Consider the following 25,742-nt stretch of genomic DNA (forward strand, 5'->3'; position numbering starts at 1 on the left):
GTATCACGAGTAAATTAACTAATGAGAGCTTCCTGAAATGTGACTTACCTTGTTGAGTCATGTAGATTCCATAAAAGAATTGGATATCTTATTTTGATTCTCCATTGACAAGTACAGTGAGCAAAAAAATAGCTATAATCTCAAGATAGAGATCATTACATAGGTATTGCTTATACAACAGGGAAAAAAATTTAACAGCATTGGAATTAGTTCTTCAATTGTTTTTCCATCAACTAAACCAAGTTAATATAAACCATCAGAAGAATTTAAACTCCAATACATCTCCAATCATCTCACATTAAGTTTATCTAATATTTGGGAGAAACACTCTATGTTTTCCACATCTGAAATGTCTGCTTTCTCCACGCCTACTAATAAACTCAAATGCTGCAAGCGACTTCCTACCCTTTGACCCACGCCCAAATATGCTATATTTAGTTCTTAAATTATTCTTTATTGTGTTTTCATATAAAAAAACTTATTCACGTTGCTAAAGTGTGGCCAATTTGAATTTCAAAAGTGGCAAATCACGGTCTTGTCTGTCTTTCGTACAATTTTCTAATTGTTATTGTGGGCTCCAATACGTAAGGAGGCGCTGCGAGCTCGTGACCGACAACAAGGCGGCATGAAGGGCTAACTTCAATTGACACGTCTACAATCTGGTCACTGCACCAATTTTATATAAATCTAATCAATGGATGGCTAAGCAAAACTTCTTCTTTAGAGAACCAGACCGCTCAAAAGCATTTTCTTTAAATTGTATTTTAAAGAGAGCGGATCTTTAAATTGTATTGTAAAGATCTGTCTGTTCATTACGCAAGGTACAGCTTTTACCTTGTTCAATTTTAGTCGGTCATCTATCACATGCCCGCTGTTAGAATATTTGAGAAATTCTTCGGCCAATTTATGAACAACAAATTCGTAGCCTCGATCATCAGCAACCATGAATTCCCGTTCTCCAAATTCAGTGAATGTCGGGATTGGCTCCACTTCTGTATTCATATTAGTAGTTAGCAATCAGTAATATGTAACGATTGTAATGTATATGTGAGTTACACAATAAGGATTATGAAAAGCCTACCTGCCATCTCAAAATCGTGCAACATATAATCTATGGCCAGTTCCAATGGCGTTGATGGAAAGCTGAAGCATTTCAAAAACAATATAAACATGAAGCTCCATTAGAGGCTGAGAATTTAATCAAAATTTATCAATTCCCAAATAGGGTTTGGAATACTTACAATTCCTCAGATTTTAAGTCTTTGAATGGACAAACGGAATTAGCCACTGCCCTCCCATCCGCCATGGTAGAAGCAGCTTCAATGGCCAATGCACGATTAGCAGAATCCACTGCCAATTTATATGAAGTTGCTGCAACAGATCCAGGAACTCGAACACCGCTAGCATAAATGTACAGCCTTCAATTAGATTAAATTTTAAGTTAAATGACTGTTTCTACGATCACATTGAGAAAATTTATGTGGGTTAATACCTGGGGTCATATATGTTGAATGTAGCATTGCTATAATCAGAATAGAAAATCCGGAGGCTGTGTTTCTTGGCAAGTTCCCAGACGGGATTCATCTTGGTGCCTCCAACCCCTGCCACCCACCCTGCACCACCCCCACTGTAAGGCCAGCGAACTGATGCTTCATCAACCGCCCACCGATTCGATCTGCAGCCTCCAGAATGAGAAAGTCTTCAACTCCATTGTCTGCGAGAACCTTAGCAGCCATTATCCCTACAACCCAAGTTTCACATGACAAGGATAAGCAAACAGAAGAAACAAAGAAATGATCGAATTGCAGACACAGACAAACTAAACCCATTTTCGATCCTTTCCTACAATCCCAATTTCCTTACCTGAAATGCCTGCGCCGACTATAATGGCAGTGCAGGAAGAATTTGAAGAATCCATGTGTGCTGCACCGACTGTGTGGGACTGGGATCCGAAGATCTGAAAATGATGAATGAATGAGTGGATGGTGTTTCCGGTCTGAAGCAAAGAATTCCCTCCTACAGCAAATAATACCCTCCTCTGCAGGGAACGCTTCATATCCCGCGAGGACGAGAATTCCCTCCTACAGCAAATAATACCCTCCTCTGCAGCGAACGCTTGATATCCCGCGCGGACGTGTTGGTTAGGGTAACAGGGGGCTGATTAATTAATTTTCATTAAATAATCTTACATTAAAAGGTTTTTTAAAAAATTGAACGGCTGAACATTGTTTAATCGTCTAACAATAGATCTGACGGTTAGGATTAAGACAGGGAGGCAACTTGGGGAGTTGATTTCAGAGGGGAACGCCTTACGGCGTAAATATACTCAATGAAATTAGCCAAGACACAACATATCATAAATATCATAAATATACTCAATGAAATTTGAATCCTTATCTCATGAATTTCGCCCAATAAAACTTACTGTTAAACCCCATATCACTATATATACATAATAAATATTAAATATTTCTCGGAGGGTCTGCATATGGATCTCTCCGGCCCCAGGTATCGTTTATCGACAGAAGCAAGGGGCGTAATATCCAAACTATACTGACGGTTATAGGGCTGATGCCACCCACAGGCAAGCAAGAGCAGTCGTTCATTCATTCGTGATGTCTCTTATGTAATCCAGTTTGGGAATGTTGAAGAAAGCATCTCTGCTCCACAATATTTAGGCCGATAGGCAGATCCATTTTCGTCTCCCTTTTTTTTTATGCTTATGACATGTGTCCAATATGGTAAGTTATGACATTCGTCCAATATTTTACACCCTTGACAGGTGCATGCAATTGCTTTCGCCGATAAATTCACCAAATTCTATTACAGTAAGGGTGGCTCCACGTCGCGCACATGTGAAACTGCTTTTGCCAACTGTCAAAACAGTCATGCTGTTTTGCATCTACCATTTTGACATGCTGTTTTGCATCTACCAGAACTCCAGTAGCGGAAGTATTTACCGATTTGGGTTACATCTTGGGCATATTCCTGGATCTCACACACAATAGGTGATATATGGATGATATGTATTCATATTATCAAACACAACAAGAATCCACAATTTTGTATTATAATGTATGAACCTTTCTAAACATGTGTGGGTCCCACCCAATCCGGAAGCTCTAACCTTCTTGATGTAGAATAATAGGCTTTACCTTTATTAACAAAGAGGAGACTTTTGCTGTGACTGATCCAGAAACACAGACTTCATTGTCATGGCTGACCTTTTTGATGTAGAATAATAGGCTTTACCTTTATTAACAAAGAGGAGACTTTTGCTGTGACTGATCCAGAAACACAGACTTCATTGTCATGGCTGTCGTGGGCGAATCTCTAAGGTTCTACTAAACTCAACTCTGTCTTTTTACTTTGAGTGCTAAAATGCATTTGAACTTGACTTCCTAAGTTTGGCTATCTCTATTTTTTTTTTAAATATTGTTTTCTATGAACTACTATTATTAAAATTGTGAAAATATTGTTTTCTATGAACTTCCATTATTAAAATTTTAAGCATTTTCAAAATGTAATATTTTCAAAATGTTTCTTTATTTTCTGTTTTGTGATTTCTGCCAAAAAAATAGCAGGATGTACATATCTACTGTCATGAAGTTAAATTTCTTAATTTGTAGACACATAAATATACTGAAGCTCATCCATGTCAAAAGATTATGGAGTACCAATGCCAAACTAGTGAACATAAACTTTCAAAGCCAGTTGACCAAGTTGTTTTAACCATAGTTACCAAGTTTGAATTCAAATTCGGTATGATAAGATAAAAATTTGAATTAAAAATATGCAATTGGAAAAAAATTTGATAATAGACATCTTAAAGAGTAGTATTTTTGTTAATTTTGTTTTTTTATTTAATTTAAATTTAAAGTAAATTTTATTAACTAATATTTTTAATAATATAACAATCTTACAAGTAAAAATCATCTTAAAAAAAATTCCTCCAAAACTTCTCTTTTTCAGATCTCAAATATAATATCTTTTTTAATTTAGAAATTTATTTATGTAATAAATGCACATTTATAAAACAAATTTATCTATAATTTCTCAGTATAATATATAATCTTTCCATAAATAAAAAAAACTATCACCAATAAAAGAATCAAACACTTTCAAAGATTCTTTCCTTTCCTTGTAACTAAGTTGGGAAGACTGAAAAAACATAACTTTTCTAATTTTACTTTTACTTTCTATATTTTTGGCATCTCGTTATCTTTCTTTCTATATATCATTCTTTCTTTTCCTCATTGCTAAGTTCCCTTTTCCTAGTTGCTAAGTTCCCATGACTAAAAAACCATAATTTTTCTAATTTCACTTTTACTTTCTATATTTTTGATATCTAATTATCGTTCTTTCTATATATACCCTCCTTTATCTATTTCAGTTCATCAAAAACGTTTCTTATTTATGTTTTTCAAGAACGTTTCTTATCAAGGGAAGGCACAGAACTTAATATAGGTCAGCACTAGTTCGGCTTACCTCCTGGCAAGAAGAAGGGAAAGAGAGGCACTCCCATCTAACTATTCCAGTAAATTAATACGAATGGGATCGAATCGGCAATTTCTCTATCTTTTTCCCAGTACCAGCGAATTTGGTAACTATGGTTTTAACTTTGTGAAATATGTTGCATATCATGATGATTTAACTAATTACATACAACCCTGCCGAAATTTTACCAAGCGATTGATGTTTATTTCGAATTTATTTAAGTATTTTCTTTTTCAATTTAATTTCAAAGAATGTTATAAAATTAAATTAAAACAAATATCTATAAAATATTTTGATTGTTTATGTGTTTTTCTTAACAATTAAATTTAATAAAAAATTAACAATTAAATTAATTAAAATAAAATTCATATAAAATATTTCGATTATGAAATGAGTAATATTCATTTAAAGATATAATATTAATGAGTTCTAATACCCCATAATATCATAATAAAAATTATTTACACTTTAGAAATATCTTCATAAAATGAAAATAAATGTTAAGTTATTAATTTTGTTATATACTTTTATAATTAATAATAATAATAATAATAATAAAACAAAGTTAAAATTGAATAATAATAAAAATTCTTAATTTTTAATAATATCATAAAGCAAGTGTTTTGATGTATGTCATAAACTTTCAGTATTATACCAATCATTTAATTTGTACCAATCATTTAATTTATATGATTACATTAATATAATATTTATATGAAATAACATAAATATCATTTCTATTAAAAAAAATTATTACAGTAAATTAAAAGGTAAGATATTAAAAATAATTTTTTTTAGAAAAATAACTTCAAATAAACTCTACCAAACTTAACAATTACTTTGACCTAAATAAAATATGAAATAATAATATGTTATTATAAAAAAATTGTATGAACTTTGTCGACCAATTTTAAAACAATCCAAATTATTAATTAAAAAGATAAATCAAAATATATAAAATTTTAATAAAAAAAAATAGTATCAACCATGAAATATTCATAATAGCATCTTTGCTACTTTCATGGCCTAAGAAAATCATCCTTAATACATTTTATCATTATCAATATATTAAATATTTAAAATAGATTACCCCACTAAGGATAAGATTCTATCATTGTCACTATCAATATCTTTTATGACATTTTATCATTAAAAATATCAAATCAATTATAAAATAAGTTAGTTTTATGAGATTGAGTTACTAGTCCATTCATTTGCAATAGCATTGAAAACTAAATCTTTCACTAAGGACTTGTAAAATTTCAAGTGGAATAATCTCTTCGATTTTATTTGATATAATTTTCTAAAGAGTTTGTAGGATAAGTTTTCTCTTTCCCTAACTTTTTAAAATTTTCAATAAATAATCTCTTTACTTTTATTTTATATAAAGTTTAAAAATATTCTATAAATATTATTAAGATTGTTTTTTAATTTGTTTTAGTAATTTTATAAAATCATTATATTATAATAATATGAATATTTTTAGGCGGATAGAAAATGTACAAAGATTATATGCATATATTTTTATGATGTAGTAGTTTCCAATTTTCATAAAAATGGGTGTTTTTTTTATAAAATTCATTACATTTACCATAGAGAGAGGCCAAAAGAGAAAAACAAGAGAACCTAAATTTAGGTTGGAAAAACTTGTTTAGATGTCTAGAAAATTGTCAAACTCATGGATAGAATCTTTTATGTGTTATTTTGCATTATCATTTTGATTAAAGTAATCTATGATGTACTATGAAAACATGCAATATGCTTTGCTGCTTTCACCATTTTCATTCACTGCAATCCCCACAGATGATCACCATTTTATTTAAAAAATGTGATACACAATTGTCAATGTGAAGCTTAAGGACAATTGCATCATCCAAAATTCAATCTTACAAACCAAAATTCACTTATTATTTGTTTGGGTATGGAAACCAAAATAAAAAATTTTCAATTTAACAATCTTATCGACCTCTCTTTTCACCTTTTAAAGCAATTGTTAGTTTATTATTTCTTCACAACTAAAAAACCCTCAAATTAGCCACGAAGAAAAATGGACATTTCGACAAGATTAAGACAAAATCTGATAAAATTATTTAAAAATCTGAATTACAGCTGTACTTCGGGATTTTACCACATTCTAACAAAAACAATATTAATCCACAGTTTTTTATTCTGTCAATATCCTGTCTTCCCATTCTATCAATATCCTGTCTTCCCAATAGAGGTCCCTGGTAAGGCATACTGGACTAATTAATAATACCTGACTGAAGTGAGAACTAAGTAAACCATGGTACCGATGGTGGTATTTTTGTGAGCCTAATTAATGATATTATATCTTTGAAATATATGGATATGCATGAACACGTGAAAGCATAAATTTTTCTCCATGTGATTTTTCTCTCCACATAAATAGTACAATAAAGATCAAACTTTTAATAACCACTAATTTTTAATATTAGCCGACTTGATTGGAGTGTTGTGCTAGTAAAGATCAAACTTTTAATAATCACTAATTTTTAGCACCCATTTGATATATTAGCTGACTTGATTAGAGTGTTGTGCTACTAATGCGAAGGTTGTAGGATTGACTCCTGATCTATTAGCTGAGTTGATTCGAGCGTTGTGTTACCAAAGCCAAGGTCACCGGTACGATACTGGCATACGACTTCATATTTTTCCGCAAGAGATTATATATATATATATATTCAACTACTGTATATTGTGATGTTTACTTATATATATTCAACTACTGTATATTGTGATGTTTACTTATATATTTTCAACTACTGTATATTGTGATGTTTACCTATATTATATTTGATTATATATTTTCAACTACTGTATATTGTGATGTTTACTTATATTATATTTCATATTGTATGAAAGGTATAGGAGCTGTATTAAGGTTTTACTGTCTTCATAGAATTCGATAATATAATTTTCTGAGAGTCAAGCAGAAAAGAAGTTCTGCACGCTTGCGTAAATCAAGAAATAAGGAGCCGAAATATTGTGAATAACATTTTTATGAACACATGAGAAATCACTCTTGTCCTGGTTGCTCAAGCTTGAGAGTAGCGCCACGTGATCGAATATAAGTCAGCAATACGACGAGATTAAAATATATGGAAATTAATGAGTAGTCTACAAATTCTGCTCTAAGGATGGTTGTTTTGCGTGATTTTCGACCATGGTGCAGACTCTATTACCCGCTCTCTTTCGTTAGTGAATTTGTTTTTTAAATGTTTGATTGTGGTGAGGTTATATCATTGTCATATTTATTAATAAAATTCGAATAAGATGCGATTAAAGGGGTTACTTAATATCTAAAAATGTTTTGATAGTTTAAAATATCATTATGTAAGATTCATAAATTTATGGTATATTTAATTATAAATTTTATTATCAATAGTTTATTGAGTGCAAAAGATTTAATTTATTGAACATATGTGTTTAGAAGATAGCGGCCACGTTGCAGGCTTATGATTTTTGAGATTATGTCTAGTTTTGGTTTGGTATATTTAATTATAAATTTTATTATGAATAGTTTATTGAGTGCAAAAGATTTAATTTATTGAACATATGTGTTTAGAAGATAGCGGTCACGTTGCAGGCTTATGATTTTTGAGATTATGTCTAGTTTTGGTTTTCAGAACCTAAGGATGAAGCAGAAGAATGAGCTCTCACTAATGCAGAGAGGGAACAATAAAAGAAAGACAAGAAGAAGAATGCACAAGCGTTGCATCTTATCCAACAAAGAGTGGACCAAGTAGTGTTCCAAAAGATTATGATCACATCTTCAACAAAGGAAGCATGTAATACTTTGGCAACAAACTATAAAGGTATGGCTAAAGTCAATATTGTTAAGTGCAGAATACTAAGAGAGATTTTGAAAGTTTTCTGATGAAGGAGATAGAAAACATCAATTCTTTCATGAAACGGGTCATAACTATTGTAAATCAGTTGAAAATTTATGGTGAAGAAATTAAAGATCAAACAGTGGTTGAGAAGGTCCTCAGATCTTTGTCTACCAAATTTGATGTTGTGGTAACAACCAGGATTTGACATCACTGAGAGTTGATGAGCTGATGGGATCACTTCTATCGCATAAGGCAAGGATAGACAAAAATAAGGATACCACTTTAGAAACTACTTTCAAATGTTAGTTTCTATTTTAGAAGACAGAGGTTGAGGCAAAAGATATGCTGGTCAGAGAGATGGCCAAAAAGGGCATGAACATGAAAGTGGAAGCAACTGCAAAAGCTTCAACAATAATCAAAGAATTGACAAATGAAAGGTGAGATGTTATTATTGCAATAAATTTGGTCATTATGCCTGTGATTGTAGGAAGAAGTTAGCTAATAGAGGGAACCAGAGAGCTAATGTCACTACAGAAAGTACTAACTCCATGTTCCTAGCTTGCCATACCATGCATGAACCTTCTGATAATGTGTGGCTATTAGATAGTGGTTGCAGTAACCACATGACATGCACCAAGAATTTGGTTGCAAATTTGGATCAATGTGTGAAGATAGTGGTAAATCAGGGCCTGACAAGACTGTGGATGTAGATGGCAATGGAGTGGTCAACATTCTGACCAAGCAGGGGGAGCTGAAGACAATCTCATAGGTATATTATGTTCCTAGTCTCAAACATAATTTGATAAGTGTTGGTCAATTAACACAAAAAGGATATAGATTTATCTTTCAAGGATAAGAGTGTGTTATATATGACAAGCCCCAAGAAAGGAGCTGATAGAAAAGGTGCAGATGATAACGAATAGACTCTTTCCTCTAGTTATGAATTAGAGTGATCAGGTCAGTGCTTTTACAGTTTCATGTTCTAATGATTATTGGTTATGACACTTTTAGTTTGGACACTTGCACTTTTCTCGTTTAAGATTGTTGTAGTAGAAACAGATGGTCAAAGGGTTACTTCCCATCAAATAACTTACTAGTACTTGTGAGTATTGCATCTTGGGAAAGCAACAACGTGAAATTTTCCTGAAAGGAGCTGGATATAGAGCAAAGAAACCTCTTGAACTAGTGCATACATATTTGTGTGGACCTATAATGACATAGTCGGTTGGTGGAAGTTGTTACTTCCTCACTTTCATTGATGACTATAGCATAAATACTTGGGTTTACTTCTTAAAGCAGAAGTCTAAAACTTTTGCAAATTTCAAAGAATTCAAAGTCTTAGAAGAAAAGCAAAGTTATTTATAAATCAAGGTATTGAGGTCAGATTGTGGTGGAGAATGACTCAAAGGCATTCCATGATTACTGCAAACAACATGGAATTAGAAGACAATTTACAACCAGGTACACACCACAGTATAATGGTTTAGTAGAGAAAAATAATAGGACAATTATAAACATGGAAAGAAGCATGTTGAAAGGAAGAAACTTTCCGAATGAGTATTGGGCAAACGCAGTTGCATGTGTTATTTATGTGATCAATAGATCTCTTATAAAGAGTGTGATGAAAAAAATACCAGAACAAGCATGTTCAAGTATGTCTTGCAATGTATGTCATCTCAGAGTATTTGGATCTGTAGCTTATGCACATGTGCCTAAACAACTAAGAGGCAAATTGGATGATAAAAGTGAAAAATGCATATTTACTAGTTATAGTTAGCAGTCAAAGGCTTACCGAGAAGACCATTCAAAGAGCAAGAGTCATGGAATGGGACCGTAGACAAAAAAGTTGATGCAAATTTTCCACTTATGGAAGAAGATGATGTAGCAGAAAAGGAGCAGCAAGAATCACAGGTGAAGACACCAAACAGAGACACACCAACAAGGACTCCAAGATTTTCTGAGCATCATGGATCTTCAAGCAGATCAATAGATTGAGGTTCTCCTAACAATCAATCAAGTGATGAATCAAGCAATGGTAAAAGAAATATGAGAAGTCTAAAAGATAATTATGATGATTTGGATGTTTGTTCAAATTTTGCATTATTGTCGTTCCAACCTTCTTCGTTTGAAGAAGCAATCAAAGATGAAAATTGGGTGCAAGCCATGAATTAAGAAATTGAAGCTATTGAAAAGAATAATAAATGGGATTTGGTTGATTTACCAAAGGACACAATCCTCATTGGCGTAAAATGGGTGTACAAGACAAAGATGAATAAGAACAATGAAACTGGCATATTTAAAGCATGACTTGTAGCAAAAGGATTCTCGTAGCAACCATGAATAGATTTTGGAGAAACATTTGCTCTAGTAGCCAAATTGGATACTATAAGAGAAGTTCTAACCACAATAGCTCCTAACAAGTGGAAAGTATATCAGATGGATGTGAAATTAGCCTTTTTAAATGGAATTCTAGAGGATCAAATTTATGTGTAGCAACCTCCAAGATATGAAATTGAAGGTAAACAAGATGGAGTTTACAAGTTGAAGAAAGCACTCTATGGACCCAAGAAAACACCTAGAGCTTGGTATAGCAAAATTGATAGCTACATGATCAAGAATGGATTTTATAGAAGCAACATTGAGCCTACCTTGTACACAAAGGTAAATGAGCATGGACATATTTTGATTGTTTTCTTATATGTTGATGACATGATTTATACAGGTGATTTTGAGTTAGATGAATTTAAAGCAGCCATGATGAAATAATTTGAGATGACAGATATTGGTCTCATGAAATATTTTTTTGGCATAGAAGTTGAGCAATCTGGAAAAGGAATGTTTATTTGTCAAAATAAGTATGTTAGAGATTTGTTGAAAAGATTTTGGATGGAAAATTGCAAACTTGTCCCTGCACCAGTTGCAATAGGTACAAATTAAGCAAGGAGGATGAAAGATTAGATGTCAATCCAACTCTATTCAAAAGATTGGTTGACAACCTCATTTATCTCACAGCTACAATAATGGATATCATACAAGGAGTAAGTTTGATTTCCATATTTATAGAGACTCCAAAAGACACACATTGGAGTGCAGGAAAATGAATTCGAAGATACATAGGAGGAACTAGAGATTGTGACATAATGTACGCAAGCACATAAAAGAAGGATTTGATTGGATACACAAATAATGATTTTGAAGGCAGTTTGGATGATAGACATAGCACTTCTGGTTATGTTCCATCTTCGTTCAGGTGTGATTTCATGGGCATCTAAGAAACTTCCCATTGTGACGCTTTCGTCAGCATAAGCAAAATATGTAGTAGCAACATCAACAACATGTCAAGCAATCTAGTTAAGAAGAGTATTTGGTGGACTCAAGCAGAAGTAACAAGGATCAACAAAAATATATTGTGACAACACCTCAACAATTGCACTATCCAAGAATAATGTGTTTCATCAAAAGAGCAAGCATATTAATATTAGATATCACTTTATTAGAGAACTTGTGAGCAATGGAGAAGTTCACTTGAAGCCTTGTAAATCTAGTGATCAATTGGTTGATATATTTACTAAGTCATTAGCAAAAGATGTGTTTGAGTTTCATAGAAAAAACTTGGGTGTTGTAAGCCTACCTGAGACATAGACCAACAAGCATGTTCGAGTTGTAATGAGTTGTGTCCTAGTTTAGCAGTTGTAATTAAGGGGGAGTGTTAAAATAAACTAATTACTCTCGCATGAGGAGTTGGCTAAAATTAGAGAGTCAGTTAACTGAGCGTTGAGTCAAGTCGAGTTAATTCATAGTCGAATTTATAGTGTGTGGTTGCATGTCAAGTTATTTTACATGAGTCGCTAGTTGGAAAAGGTTAAATACCCTTCATCGATTTCATTATAATGATCAAGTTTTGTGTAATCAATAGAAGTACCACAACTCGTGCGTTTTGTGTGTGAATTTGTGTTTAAGCTCCTTTTTCTTTCCAACATATTTTTCTCCATGGTTTAAGATTTTGTGTATCGGAAAACATTTAAACAATTTTTTTTGGCTAAGAAATGTCCTTTGCTACCATGGTTTAAGATTGTTGTGAAATTAATTTTTATTCATTGGTGGGCACTACTAGATACTATAACTAGAATTTAAATTTAACAACCAAAACTGAATAACATCATCATTTTCAACAAGTGTAGTTAAAATCCGTTTTCCTTAATCACATTCAAATAAGGTTCAATATTTAAAAGCCCGCCTTTGAATTGTTAAAAGTTTGTGGAGTAACATAGTCCAAGAGTTTAAGGTTCAATCTTTAAAAGCCGGCCTCTGAATTGTTAAAAGTTTGTGTAGTAACAAAGTCCAAGAGTTTTTCAATCCAAAGGTGCCAGCGTTATAAATAGAAATAAATAGTATATCATGTACTCTGCGTTGACTGTGTGTGTTTTAAGCCTATATAATGATGAGACATAATTAGGCTATTACACAAGCATGAACTATTATTGCACCATAAGAGTTCCGCTTTTTCCTTTACATATTTTCTATTTCTTTTGTATCCAATAATTCATTCCTATAAATTTATTCCTAAATATTGTACGCATTGTGAGTCTCATTGTCACACTTTCTATCAACTATACAAATTTAGCGTTCACATGCCTCAAAATTACAGCAAAATCCTTGTAAAATATAATAAATTACGTAAATCAAGTCTCTTTTATGTTGTGATTTTCTCTTATGAATACTCAATGTTGCCAGCATTATGCCCCAAAATTACAGCAAAATTCTTATAAAAGGTAACAAAATACATAAGTCATAAACCATTGTCTCCTCTATGCAGTAATGGTCTCCTATGAATAGTTAATGCTGCCAGCATTAACCGTAACACCTAGTTCAAAAACTGTGAAACGGAACTTACAATATAAAGTAGCATGATAAAAATGCTATAAATGGTAATTTTTGATAACAATGGTTTATATTTATAAATTTTAATTAATTTGTTTGATAAATGTTTACAAATGGTTAATTAGGTAAGAAAGTATGGCATCTATTCGAGTTTATTTTTTATTTAAACTATGAAAAATATATTTATACTTTTATTAAGTCAATAATTTAAGTATTTATCCAACTGTAACTTTTAAAATTAAAACCCATTGATTATGCCAAGCTAGCTACTAAACTCATAATATTAATAACTCAAACATTATTCATTATCTTTAATGGCTTGAACATACTTACAAAGTAAAGGTGGATTGCTAAGTTTGGTTCTCCAGGACATTCAACTAACATGGGATTATAGTCAATCCCTTTATCTCAAGATATTTTGGGTATGATTTGTTACAATATAGTTCTCAAATCCACAGGTTACAAAGTTTCAAATAAACTACAACTAAATGCATTAAACTTAAGTGGAAAACCATTTTTGATACAAATTTTATACCATTACACTATTTGTTTAAAATAATTATTATGGGAATTATCAAATACAATACCCACAATATCTGAAGCAAATGGTTATTTCAAACACTATTCCACATTCTATTAATTTATCATATAAAATAATATAAAAGTTTTCACAATACCCTTGACTAGCACAATCACATTTACTAATGTAATTGATATACGTCTATAGACGTATATGAAGTACACTTACAACCACATTGTGATAATTTTACTTCATATACACCTATAGACGTATATCAACCACATTAGTAAATGTGGTTGATATAGATCGATAGGCTTATATCAACCACATTAATAATTATTAGGTGTATAATGTAAAAATTGCTATTAAAAATTAAACATTTGTAATTTTTAATAATGATATAAATAATAATATGGTTATTATATTAATATTATATTATATATTAATATAATACTATATTTTTATATAATATTATATTAATAGTTATATTTCAAATTATAACATAATTAACATAATATTCTAAACCAAAGGATTAATAAACCCAAGGAATTTGTATTATAAACCTAAAATATTTAAATTAGAGCATAGAATTATTATTATAAATCTTGTGAGTGATATTATACCCTAGGAATATGAACCCTTAGATTAATAAACCAAAGGGATTGATATCATAAATGCAAGGGATTATAAACACATGGGAATAACATTGAACACAAGGAATTAATATTATAAACTGAAGGGATATAAACCCTAAAATAAATTTTAAACTCTAAGCTTACTATTATAAACCTTAGGATTAACATTATAAAATATGCATTTATGAACCCTAAGGGATTTTAAAACCATGAGAAAAACATTAAATCTTAGGATTAATATTAAATCCTAGGAACATAAACCCTAAGATTAATAAACCCAAAGGATTATAAACTTAAGGAATTAATATTAGGCCCTAAGATTAATATATGTTGATGGTGCTGGACCCGCCAACATGTCAAGGGATCTCCACAGTAAGAAGTCCCAAATAGACCTAAGACGTTTGGTGTAAGAGTCCCAGTAGTGGGTCATACAATATCACCTTGATTGCGGTTGCATGCAGAGGTAAGTAATATGTCCTTGTTGGTAGCAAGGGTGTGACATGCGTAACAAGCCAAGGAAAGTGCTTGAATGGTCCTAACACATGGAAGGTGGGTGTAGAAATTCCCACTGTAGATCAACATATTATGCAATATACTAAAGCAAAATACAAGATCTATTTCTACAACAAACTTTGCAGAAGCTTAATCGATCATGAGTAAGATCAATGAAAACACATATAACTGAGAATGAGAAATCAATCACACATAACACAGAAGAAATAACCTTGGGAAAGCCTCAGCCTAAAACCCAAATCTCTGTATTATCATACAAGTGGAAATATGTTCAAGTTACAAAAGGAATCAACTCTCAATCTATCCTGCTCTCTCTGCAATCAGACAATACTACTCTTAAATAGTCAAAGGCTCTCACAACCTTCTCCTCTGCCCTCCAAGCATCCTATTTCCTTGCGCAATTTTTCATGGGGTCCAGTGCTTCCACTTGTGTGAATTCCCACCTCACACTACTCACTTGGCTCAAAAATAACTGCACAAACCTGAAGGAAATAATTCCTTCTGCATGGATGAGTTTTATATATAGGAAAAATCCTCCAACTGTTAGTATATTGTCCTTTCCTCTGATCTCCACTGGGTCTCTGACTGAAATTGCATGCATGAGTTATTTATGAGAGAATATTCAGTGATCTGAAGTGCAGCAGTTACATGCATGCATGCATTAACTAACTCGACTCACAATTAATTCAACAAACTATTTGAATTAATCTAACTGGACTTGACTCAGTTAATTGAGCCAACTAATTACAACTCATCCTCGTCTCTTTAATTGATGGATAAATTCCTCAATCAATGGAGAAATTGTTGCATGTCCCCACATAGACTTCATGTTTGATTTTCTACAACTAATTAACTCAAGATAAATTAATTAATTATTTTACAAACAGCTGCTAAGATCAAATTCGAATTTTACTTCTCAATTTTAATTCATGGACTAACTAAAATTGGGATCTAACCCGAATTGCTATTTATAGCAATGCTATTTCTAGCACTTCCATTTTTCATTCCTTGTTGCTATGTCCAACAGTAGTACCCTAACTGCTATTTATAGCAGTGCTATTTTTAGCACTTCTATTTTTAGCATTTCTTGTTGCTATTTTCAACACTCCCTCTCAACAAGAAAGGCCTTCAACTTGAACCCGATCCTGAACCTTTTGAATGTTCTGCATGCAACACTTCTCCCAAGTGTTGCTGCTCTAGCAACTCTAGAAACAAAAAATCTCCCAACTAACTTCCCTATTGGGCTAGAAACATCCAATTATGCTACAACTTCCTCTGCCATTGACAAGTTCTCCCTCTGTGACCTCTGAGTTGCTACAACACTCCATGCATCTCGCACCATTGCACACCTCTCTATGCCATTATGCACTGATGCAACACTCCTGTGCCTCTCGCATTGTTGCAACCTGCTAGCTCTGCACTGTCTTGAGATTCTTGCATTGTAGCTCTCTCTGTTGCTCCATCCGCATCTGCCTCTACCCACTCAGCCAATCCTGCTACTCCTCATTGGGTCTCCCATAGCAAATTCTAATGAAAGAGGTTGGGTACCTCAATGATCCTGCCCCTATTCGAGCCTTCTTGGGACTATCACTCCACATCGCCCCACCTCCGACCTGGAGGTATGGATGCATGTGATCGCTCTGCCCACTTGACCCGAAATTTTACCCCTAGTGGAGGTCTCTGCATGAGTAGATGTCTCTACTCGATATCCTCTCAACTTCTTTAGTTGTGGTTGCTCCACAACCTCCTGAAGTTGCTTCACCAATTGTGGCTCCTCCACAATTGTCTGAGACTTCTTCTGGCGCTGCATGTTGAGAGGTAATGTACTCTCCCTCTCAACCACCAAGTATCTAACCTTTGCCTTGCTCCTCAAGGCTTTTCATGCATCTTGTACCTCAAATGCATACAGGTTCTTGGCTAGCACACCAATCTGTTTCATTTTTCCCACCGTCACAAAATTTTTTGGAAAGAGAGCTGATTTCAAATCAGCGATATCTCCCTTATCCGAACTCCGATTCAACTGTTCTTTTTGTTTTTCTATTTTTTTTTTTGTAATTTAGGTCTTTTTCCGCAAGGAATCCAGATCTGCTATTTTTTTCTGAAAATTTTGCACAAAAATTTTCAGATCTGCTCTGAAAACTCGCAGCCCAATTTTTTTTTTTTTTTTACTTAAAATTCTCTTCTTCGTATATTGTTCTTCGCTTTGATCACCTTTGCTCTGATACCATGTAGAACTTTTTCTACAAAACCTCGCTCTGATACCATGTAGAAATTCCCACTGTAGATCAACAGATTATGCAATATACTAAAGCAAAATACAAGATCTACTTCTATAACAAACTTTGCGGAAGCTTAATCGAATATGAGGAAGATCAATGAGAACACATATAACTGAGAATGAGAAATCAATCACACATAACACAGAAGAAATAACCCAGGGAAAGCCTCAGCCTAAAACCCCAATCTCTGTATTATCATACAAGTGGAAATATGTTCAAGTTACAAAAATAATCAACTCTCAAGCTATCCTTCTCTCTCTGCAATCAAACAATATTTCTCATAGACAGTCAAAGGCTCTCACAACCTTCTCCTCTACCCTCCAAGCCTCCTATTTCCTTGCACAATTTTTCCTGGGGTCCAGTGCTTCCACTTGTGTGAATTCCCACATCACACTGCTCACTTGGCTCAGAAATAATTGCACAAAACTAAAGAAGATAATTCCTTCTACATGGATGAGTTTCCTATATAAGAAAAATCCTCCAACTGATAGTACATTGTCCCTTCCTCTGATCTCAACTGGGTTTCTGACTGAACTAACATACAAGAGTTATTTATGAGAGAATATTCAGTAGCAGTAGTTACATGCATGCATGCATTAACTAACTAAACTCACAATTAATTCAACAAACTATTTGAATTAATCTAATTGGACTTTCCTTAGTTAACTGAGCCAACTAATTACAACTCAATATTACAACTCATCCTTATCTATTTAACTGATGGATAAATTCCTCAATCAATGGAGAAACTGCTGCATGTCCCCACATAGACCTCATGTTTGATTTTCTACAACTAATTAACTCAAGATGAATTAATTAATTATTTTACAAACAACTGCTAAGATCAAATTCAAATTTTACTTCGCAATTTTAGTTCAGGGACTAACTAAAATTGGAATCTAACCCAAAATTCTATTTATAGCAATGTTATTTTTAGCACTTCCATTTTTCATCCCTTGTTGCTATGTCCAACACTGGTACCCGAACTGCTATTTCCAGCAGTGCTATTTTTAGCATTTCTTGTTTCTATTTTCAACAGTGGGGTGAGTGCACCCCTTGGAAACCTGTGGAAAAACGTGTCTTGGAAGGAAACACACAAGCAAAGATGCATCACAAATGTTGATGGTGTTGGACCCGCCAACATGTCAGGGGATCTCCCCGTAAGAAGTCCCAACTAGACCTCAAATCGTTTGGTGTAGGAGTCCCAACATTGGGTCTTACAGTATCGCCTTGACCATGGTTACGCGCAGAGGTGACATGCACAACAAGCCAAGGAAGGTGCATGAATGGTCCTAACACAGAGAAAGTGGGGTGAGTGCGCCCCTTGGAAACCTTTGGATACATGTGGCTTTGAAGGGAACACACGAGCAAATATGCATCACGAAATACAATGCAGGTGAACCAAAAATCCAAACTGATAGTTAAACCAACAACAAACCTAAGTAAGATTCATACATACATATACAGAAAGATTCTACACATGCATGTGTAAGCAAACAACTACATATATCATTAGAGTAACCAAGATAACTGAAATACAATAACAACATATCCATGAAACATGTTGGCTTTGTTATATTAAGAAGTGGAATTTCTAATCATAAAGTACAACCATGACCAACCACTAGTCCTGATAATGGAATATTACAGTCACTGCCGCCTGCTCCTCCAAAGACATGTACTAGCTCTGCACTATGGAGAAGTCAAGGCTCGTTACAATACACCCCAAGATTTCTCTAAGATACTCCTATCGGAAGCTTGGCTACCGAAAATCCCTTACAATGAGTTATGAGGTTCTATAAATAGAAAAGGGTGGGGTGACCCTTGACATTGCCCTTTGTGACTGTTCACCTACCCTCATAACTCTTCAACTACACTATGAATGTTACATTCAACTATCGACACTTGGACTTTCACTTTACAAGATGTTACATACAATCTGCACATGTACCCATGTAAGACAAAACAGGCTTGAGCAAGCCATTCAAGACATCACTAAGACTCTAAAATTGTGGGAAGACCAACTCTTTGACATCCTCACGATGGTCGACAGTGGCGAACTGATGCCAAGCTTGGTAGTCTGTGATGGTGTCCGTGTACTCTGTGGTGACATCTTTTTGGAAACAAAATCTTGCCTCTATTGCATTTGGGTACACTGATTTGGCTCCTCTATCCAACTCATCTGATAACATGTGCATCATCATCTTGAGTGTGGCCAGACCAACGACATACTGATGCATAATGTCTGCGTTGATCACCAAGTCTGCGCTGGTGGCTATGCGCATCAACTCGTCAAAGTACATGTCTAGCTCTAGTAAGACTTGATTCTTTGGCTTTACCTTGGTGAGTGCCCCATTGTATGGGATCGAATGCGCACACAACAACATCCATGCTTCTGAACACTCATGCATGTGAAGCCTGCAAACTGGTGATGAGCTGTGGGAGTTCCTCATAGTTCCGAATATGATTCCAGAATCATGCCTTCAACTCTACCACCTTGGGATTCATCAACTTGGGCAAGTGTAATGGGGCTCCCTTATATCTCATTGTCCATGTTTTCATGCGGTGGATGATAGTGTGTAAATTTGACAAGATGCATTCTCTCCTAGCACAACGCTACTACTAACCGTTGAGATGGACAAATGACTTATGCACGGTGACAAATCTGGAATACAACATTCTCATGACTGTCTCAAGAGACGATACCTCATTCAGTATTGCCATCTTCAACTCTACTCTGGTGGATGCTGTAACCTATTCTCCTCCCTGCTTGGCTGTCTATAACTCCTTAGTCATTCTCTCATTCTCTGCTATCAAGAAGTGAACACTCGAGCTGGTGGCTTCAGCATATGCGTTGGTAGCATTGGCCAATGTTGTTGGATGCTTGCACACATCGAATACGATCACTCGTTCTTCAAACTGTGTAGGAGATGCGTGGACATCCAGAGTAGTCAGTCTACGCAAATATACAACTCTATGTTGCGACTCGTTGAATGATATGTTGTGCATCTTTGCTTCCAGATTGTCTTCAAGGATCTCAGTATCTCCTTGATTGCCCAATACTTTCTCTACTTCTGGATATACTAGTGAAGCCGATGGTTTGACCTCTTGGTTGTAAGGCATGAGGTCAATATCCTGTTCTGACTTTGGCTGCTCCATCTCCGTATCCATCTACTCAAGTATCTATTCAATATCTTGAGCAAAGTCCTGCTCCTGCGACTGCTCACCCTGTCTGCTTTAGGCTAGATATTCGAATGAGCCTACAACCTATATGGGCACAGTTTCATCAATCTGTTCATGTTGCACCTTCTTCTATGTTTTCCCCTACTGCGCTTCCTTCTCCTATCTATGTAGCTCTTGTTCTTCTGAGAATTGTTGCTTCAACTCTTCCAACTCCTTCACTATTTCCTCCATCCTCTGTTTCTCTCTCTTCCTTTGTGTGTTTCTCCTGTCGCCTCTTCGCCTCTATCTCCAAAGCTTCTTTCTTCACAAGTGGGTCTGCTTTGAACTTGTAGCTTGTTTCTGCCTATGCATTGTCAACAACTTTCCTCTTGCCTTTGTCACACATAGGTATGTTACCCTCTGCTATTGCTGATGATGGTGCTCTCCTAGATGTTGATTCACTAACCATTCCACAACTATGCTGACCGGTTCATTGAGCTTGGAGAAGTTGTGGCAATATTTCCATGGTTCTTTCTTAGCCCAATGACACGCTCTGTGGATCCAAGGAAATTGCACTCTCACACAGTGGTCCTTTACAAAGAAATGCAGGTCATATGGATTGAAACTTCCGGTGTCGAAAGTAAATATTTTGAACTCCTTCGTCTCGACATCAACATTCTTAAGATTTTGTATCTCATACAACCCAATCTGCAACGGACGAGTGGGTTAGGTTTCCTTCTTCTTTCGGTGCAGTCTAGCTAACAATCTTGTCAAGATGTGGTATGACACTTCTTGCATGACGAGCTTGTCCATGGAAAAATTCGGTAAAACATGTGGAGGCTTATCTGTGTTGTACATCCGTATGAAGGTGGCAAGAGGTGAGGCATACCAATCCACTATTTCTATCAATGCCTCCATTTTTGACTACGACATGCAAGGTGGATCCTACTGAAATATCATCTTGTACATGTTCGATTGTGTTATATTCTTTCCACGACTAGGAACCCTATTTAACCGGGGGGTTAAAGTGGGGGCAGAGCCCCCCATTCATTAAGCCAATTGCGTAGCGGGGGGCTGGAATTGGCTCCTGTATAGGGTGTTTGAGGGGGGTGGTTAGCCCCCCTCTACAGGGTTCGGGGTAACGCCCTGGGGAGATTTTTTTTGGACCCTATATTAGGTGGGCGGACCTACCTATGGTTTTGTGCATGGTTTTCGCACATGGTTTTGGGTGTGATGGTTTTCAGTCCATGGTATTGGATGCTTCGACATGTATATATATGTATTGTAACATCGAAAGGAAAAATAATGAAAAATCAATCTAGTAGTCCCAATTTTGGGATCTAGGGGAAAATCTCTGTGTATATGTGTTTTATGTGTTATTCTCTTGCGTTGTTTATTTTCTGTTCTTAGAATTCGTATGTAGATAATTTTTGTACAGGGTTAAAACCTAGAGTACACCAAGGTGAAAAAATGGTCTGACAACTATGTGATGACTCCATGGAAGCTGCATTCGGAAAACAATCTGTAGTAAGTGTGTATAAAGGTTTCTGTTGATGTCCATACCCAACTCAAGCCTGGGAACTGCTGACAGGCAAACATTGCATCCAAAATGTATGCGAACATGTATATATCTGCTTGCTAACCTTTGGGTGGTTTCCGAGCTCCTGTTACCTGTTCCTTCAGCCCCTGAGCCAACATGTTGGACCAGTTTCGTGGTTTTCCTTCACTAGACAGTTGGTCCAACGCGATCACTCAACTCTGCGAGAACGACTTCGTGCTCTCTTGGTCGTACAAGTGGCATGAAAATATGACCAAGTACTGATATACCTTCTATTGTATCTTCATCTTGTAAACCTGGTTGGGTGCCATCCTGAACTTGGTTGGCTCTTTCACCCATCGCTTTAAGATATCTCTAGTGTTTGCAATGTTGTTGGGCCTACTGCAGGGTGTTTCCATTGTGATTACCGACTGCAGCAAGTGGTACATATGTTGATAGTCTTGTGCCCTTAATGTTGCAATATCTGTCTCGCTGACACTGCTTAACACCATCGTCTTGGGATCAGTGTGTGAGACGATCTAATGTATCATGTCTGCACATGGAAACGCAGGATACCTGCATGCAATCCAGTACAAGCCAGACTTGTGAATATTCACATAGATGTTGCGGTCTTCTAGATCTTCCCCAAATGTGCTTGAGAATGTATCATTGATGTCTTGCCATTTCAACTTGATGTCTTTGTCTACGAGCAACTTGGTGTCTTCGTAAATCGGCAAACTCATAGAAACTTGCTCAACTGCATCTCTAGTTGCGCTTCCGATGGTGTCCTTTGACCTTGCTCTCTTGGAGGCCATTGAACCTAAACTGTTGAGAGATGGACGAACACCTGCAATACCTGGAGACATGTTGACATTCATGGCAAGAAATTTGTCAGTTGAAAACCAAAGAAAACTTGAGGACTGGCATGCAGCATACCTGAGAGACTGACAGTAAGGATTTCACAATTTTCATCGGGAGGCTAACTGTTGGACTTGCGCAAAGCACAGTTCGGAATTTCGGGAGGCTGATTGGCTGCTGGAATTATGCAGTGTGCAATCCACACTGACATGTTGGTGCTTGAGATTGTGCAATGGGAAATTTCAGTTAGCAAGGCATGCAAGCCCAGGGATTGCATTGCACAATTTTTTAGGCCAACAGAGCACTGCCTCTCAGAATTGCATAGAGGAAGCTTGGAGGATAGTGTCTGGCCATTTTTTATGCATTTTTTGGGAGGAAGGCAGAGCCTTCCCTCTCAGAAATGTGCAATGATGTCCTGGCAAGGCAAGGCCCGGGCCAAGGTTACCCAGACCTACCGACGGTTGACCAAAAACATATGAAGTTCTAAATGCATGGTGAACTGAGTGTAAGCGATAGTGAATGATCATGCATGCAAACAGTGAATGCAAGATTTAGAAAACGAGAAAACATGCATGCGTGTAAAACGGTTTGCCGCATCAGTACAAAAACAATGTCATGCATGCGACAATAGTGAGATGCAAACGAAAACTAAAACGATGCTTGTATAGGCTAACATGAATGCAAATGACAACAAGCATTCATATAAACCAATCAAACAACACTTGCACAAGCCAAAACACAAAAAACGATAGAAAAGCTACAAAAGACATGTAAAGTGGACTTACCCAAAAAATGTTTAGCTGAAAGTGCCGACGACTCCTAGATGTGATGTGGGACGTCAAAGCTCGAAGATTGATGTGAAGAATGAGCTCTGCAGCATCAAATTAATAAGTTTGAGCCTCATGACGTGCATGCCACAAATCTAGGAAAAAGTGACACTTGGAGGGAAGTTTCTAAGACGATCTTTGCATGTAACCTCCAATTGCTAAAAATAGATTCCTAAAATCTAGGGATGTTTTTTTCTATTTCGAGAAAAGAGGCCCATGCATGCAAATCAATTTCGTTCGGTCATGGAGGGAACCGGTCAACTTGAAGGAACATGCATCGGTCCACGAGCCTAGGATGAAAATTTGCATAGTTTCTAGGCTAAGATGTGCTGGTTCTCCCTGAGGGATTACACAATTTCTTAGGCTAGCAGGTGACTGTCTCCCAGAATTGCGCAATTTCTAGGCTAAGGCCCAGTGCCGGGCTATATTGCGCATTTTTCTTTGGGAGGCATGTCTGACTGTTTTTGCGCAATTCTGGAGGTCAGCAGGTTGCCCAACAGATTTGTGCAATTTCTGGAGGGAAGGTTGGTTCCCCTCCTGAATTGTGCAATTTTCTGGGGGATCTTCTTAGCTAGAAAATAGTCTAAGTCTGAAATGTCGGTCTGCGGGAGGGAGACAAACAAGTTGACATGTACAGGCTGATAGGCCACTGAAACTCAGTTGAAGCCTGTGTACTTGACAATGCAAGACATTTTGCTAAGGATAGATGGTAGGGAGGCTCCAAAACGAAGCTAAGGAAAAATTTTGGAGGGTGGTTGTAGCCGCTACAACAATATCATAAACCATATGCTTAATATTAAACCCTAATATTCATGTCATAAACCCAAGGGATTAATAAAATCGTTGGATTAATATTAAAAACCCAAGGGAATAACATTAGACCCTATGACTGATATTAAACACTAGGAATATAATCCTTATGATTAAGATATAAACCTTAGGATTGATATTATAAACCCAAGGGAATAACATTAGACCCTAGGATTAACATTAAACCCTACGAATATAAACCATATGATTAATATTATAAATATTTTATAAACTATATGATTAATATTATAAAACCAAGGGACTAATACTAAAAACAAGGGATTATAAACCCAAGGGAATAATATTAAACCCAGGGGATTGATATTATAAACCCAAGGGATATAGACCCTAAGATAAATATTATAAACCTTAAAATAAACATTAAAACTGAAGATTCATATCATGAACCTTACAGTTAATGTTAAAAATCAATGGATTAATAGACCCATGGGACTAATATTAAAAACCAAGGGATTATAAACTGAGGGGAATAACATTATACCCTAGGATGAATATTAAACCATAGGAATATAAACCCTAAAATTAATAAACCCAAGGGATTAATATTTTAAACCCTAGGCTTAATATTATACCCTAAGAATAGAAACCCTATGATTAATATTATACACCAAAGAAATTTATATTATAAACCCAAGGGATTTATATTAAACCATTGGATTAATATTATAAACCCTATCAACAATATTATACCTTAGGAATATGAACCCTTAGATTAATAAACCCAAGGGATTGATATTATAAACCCAAAGCACTAATAAAAATAAGGGCTTAATACTAAAAACCCAAAAGCCCAAAGGATTAATATTGTAAACCCAAGATATATAAACCCTAATGATAAATATTATAAACCCTAAAACAAACATCGTTGACCATGATTTGTTTTCATATTGAGACAATATTTGTCACAATGCGATGTTGGACCATGGTTGACCATGATTGATTCACATATTGAGAAAATCTTTGCCATAATGTGACGTTAGACCATGGTTGACCATTGTTGACCACGGTTGACCTTGGTGAACCATGGTTGATTTTGATATTGACAACGTTTGTCACAATGCGGCGTTTGAGTCGTGACAATGTGACATTGGACCATGAGACAATCTTTGTCATAATATGACCATAGCTATTGATCATTATTGACCATGATTGACCATGGTTGATTTTCATATTGAGACCATATTTGTCACAATGCGACATTTGACCATGGTTGGTAATGATTGACCATGGTTGACCATGGTTGACAATGGTTGATTTTTATATTGAGATAAAACCTATCACAATATGATGTTGGACCATCATTGACCATGATTAACCATGATTGATTTTCATATTGACCATGATTGGT

At 35.2% G+C, this 25,742-nt stretch overlaps 1 protein-coding gene across 1 annotated transcript; it reads right to left on the minus strand.

Moving 5' to 3' along the window:
• Window positions 1-655: 655 nt before the first annotated feature.
• Window positions 656-2,102, minus strand: LOC149240520 (polyamine oxidase 1-like). The gene is made up of 4 exons (XM_089367319.1): window positions 1,493-2,102; window positions 1,242-1,400; window positions 1,082-1,143; window positions 656-992 (listed from the first exon to the last, which is right to left on the minus strand). Exons 1-4 carry the CDS (start codon window positions 1,582-1,584, stop codon window positions 721-723), a joined length of 585 nt encoding a protein of 194 aa, XP_089223445.1. The 5' UTR covers window positions 1,585-2,102; the 3' UTR covers window positions 656-720.
• Between the last annotated feature and the right edge of the window lie 23,640 nt (window positions 2,103-25,742).

Source organism: Pinus tabuliformis, chromosome 8 (genome assembly GCF_031772625.1).
Source record: "Pinus tabuliformis cultivar Carrire ecotype Pingquan chromosome 8, CPIR1, whole genome shotgun sequence".
Taxonomy (NCBI): domain Eukaryota; kingdom Viridiplantae; phylum Streptophyta; class Pinopsida; order Pinales; family Pinaceae; genus Pinus; species Pinus tabuliformis.

Coding starts and splice junctions, on each gene's coding strand:
- LOC149240520 (XM_089367319.1), bottom strand. CDS start 1,584: ATGAATCCCGTCTGGGAACTTGCCAAGAAACACAGCCTCCGGATTTTC. Junction 1,401..1,492: donor TTCAACATATATGACCCCAG/GTATTAACCCAC, acceptor CATTTATGCTAG/CGGTGTTCGAGTTCCTGGAT. Junction 993..1,081: donor GCACGATTTTGAGATGGCAG/GTAGGCTTTTCA, acceptor ATATGAATACAG/AAGTGGAGCCAATCCCGACA.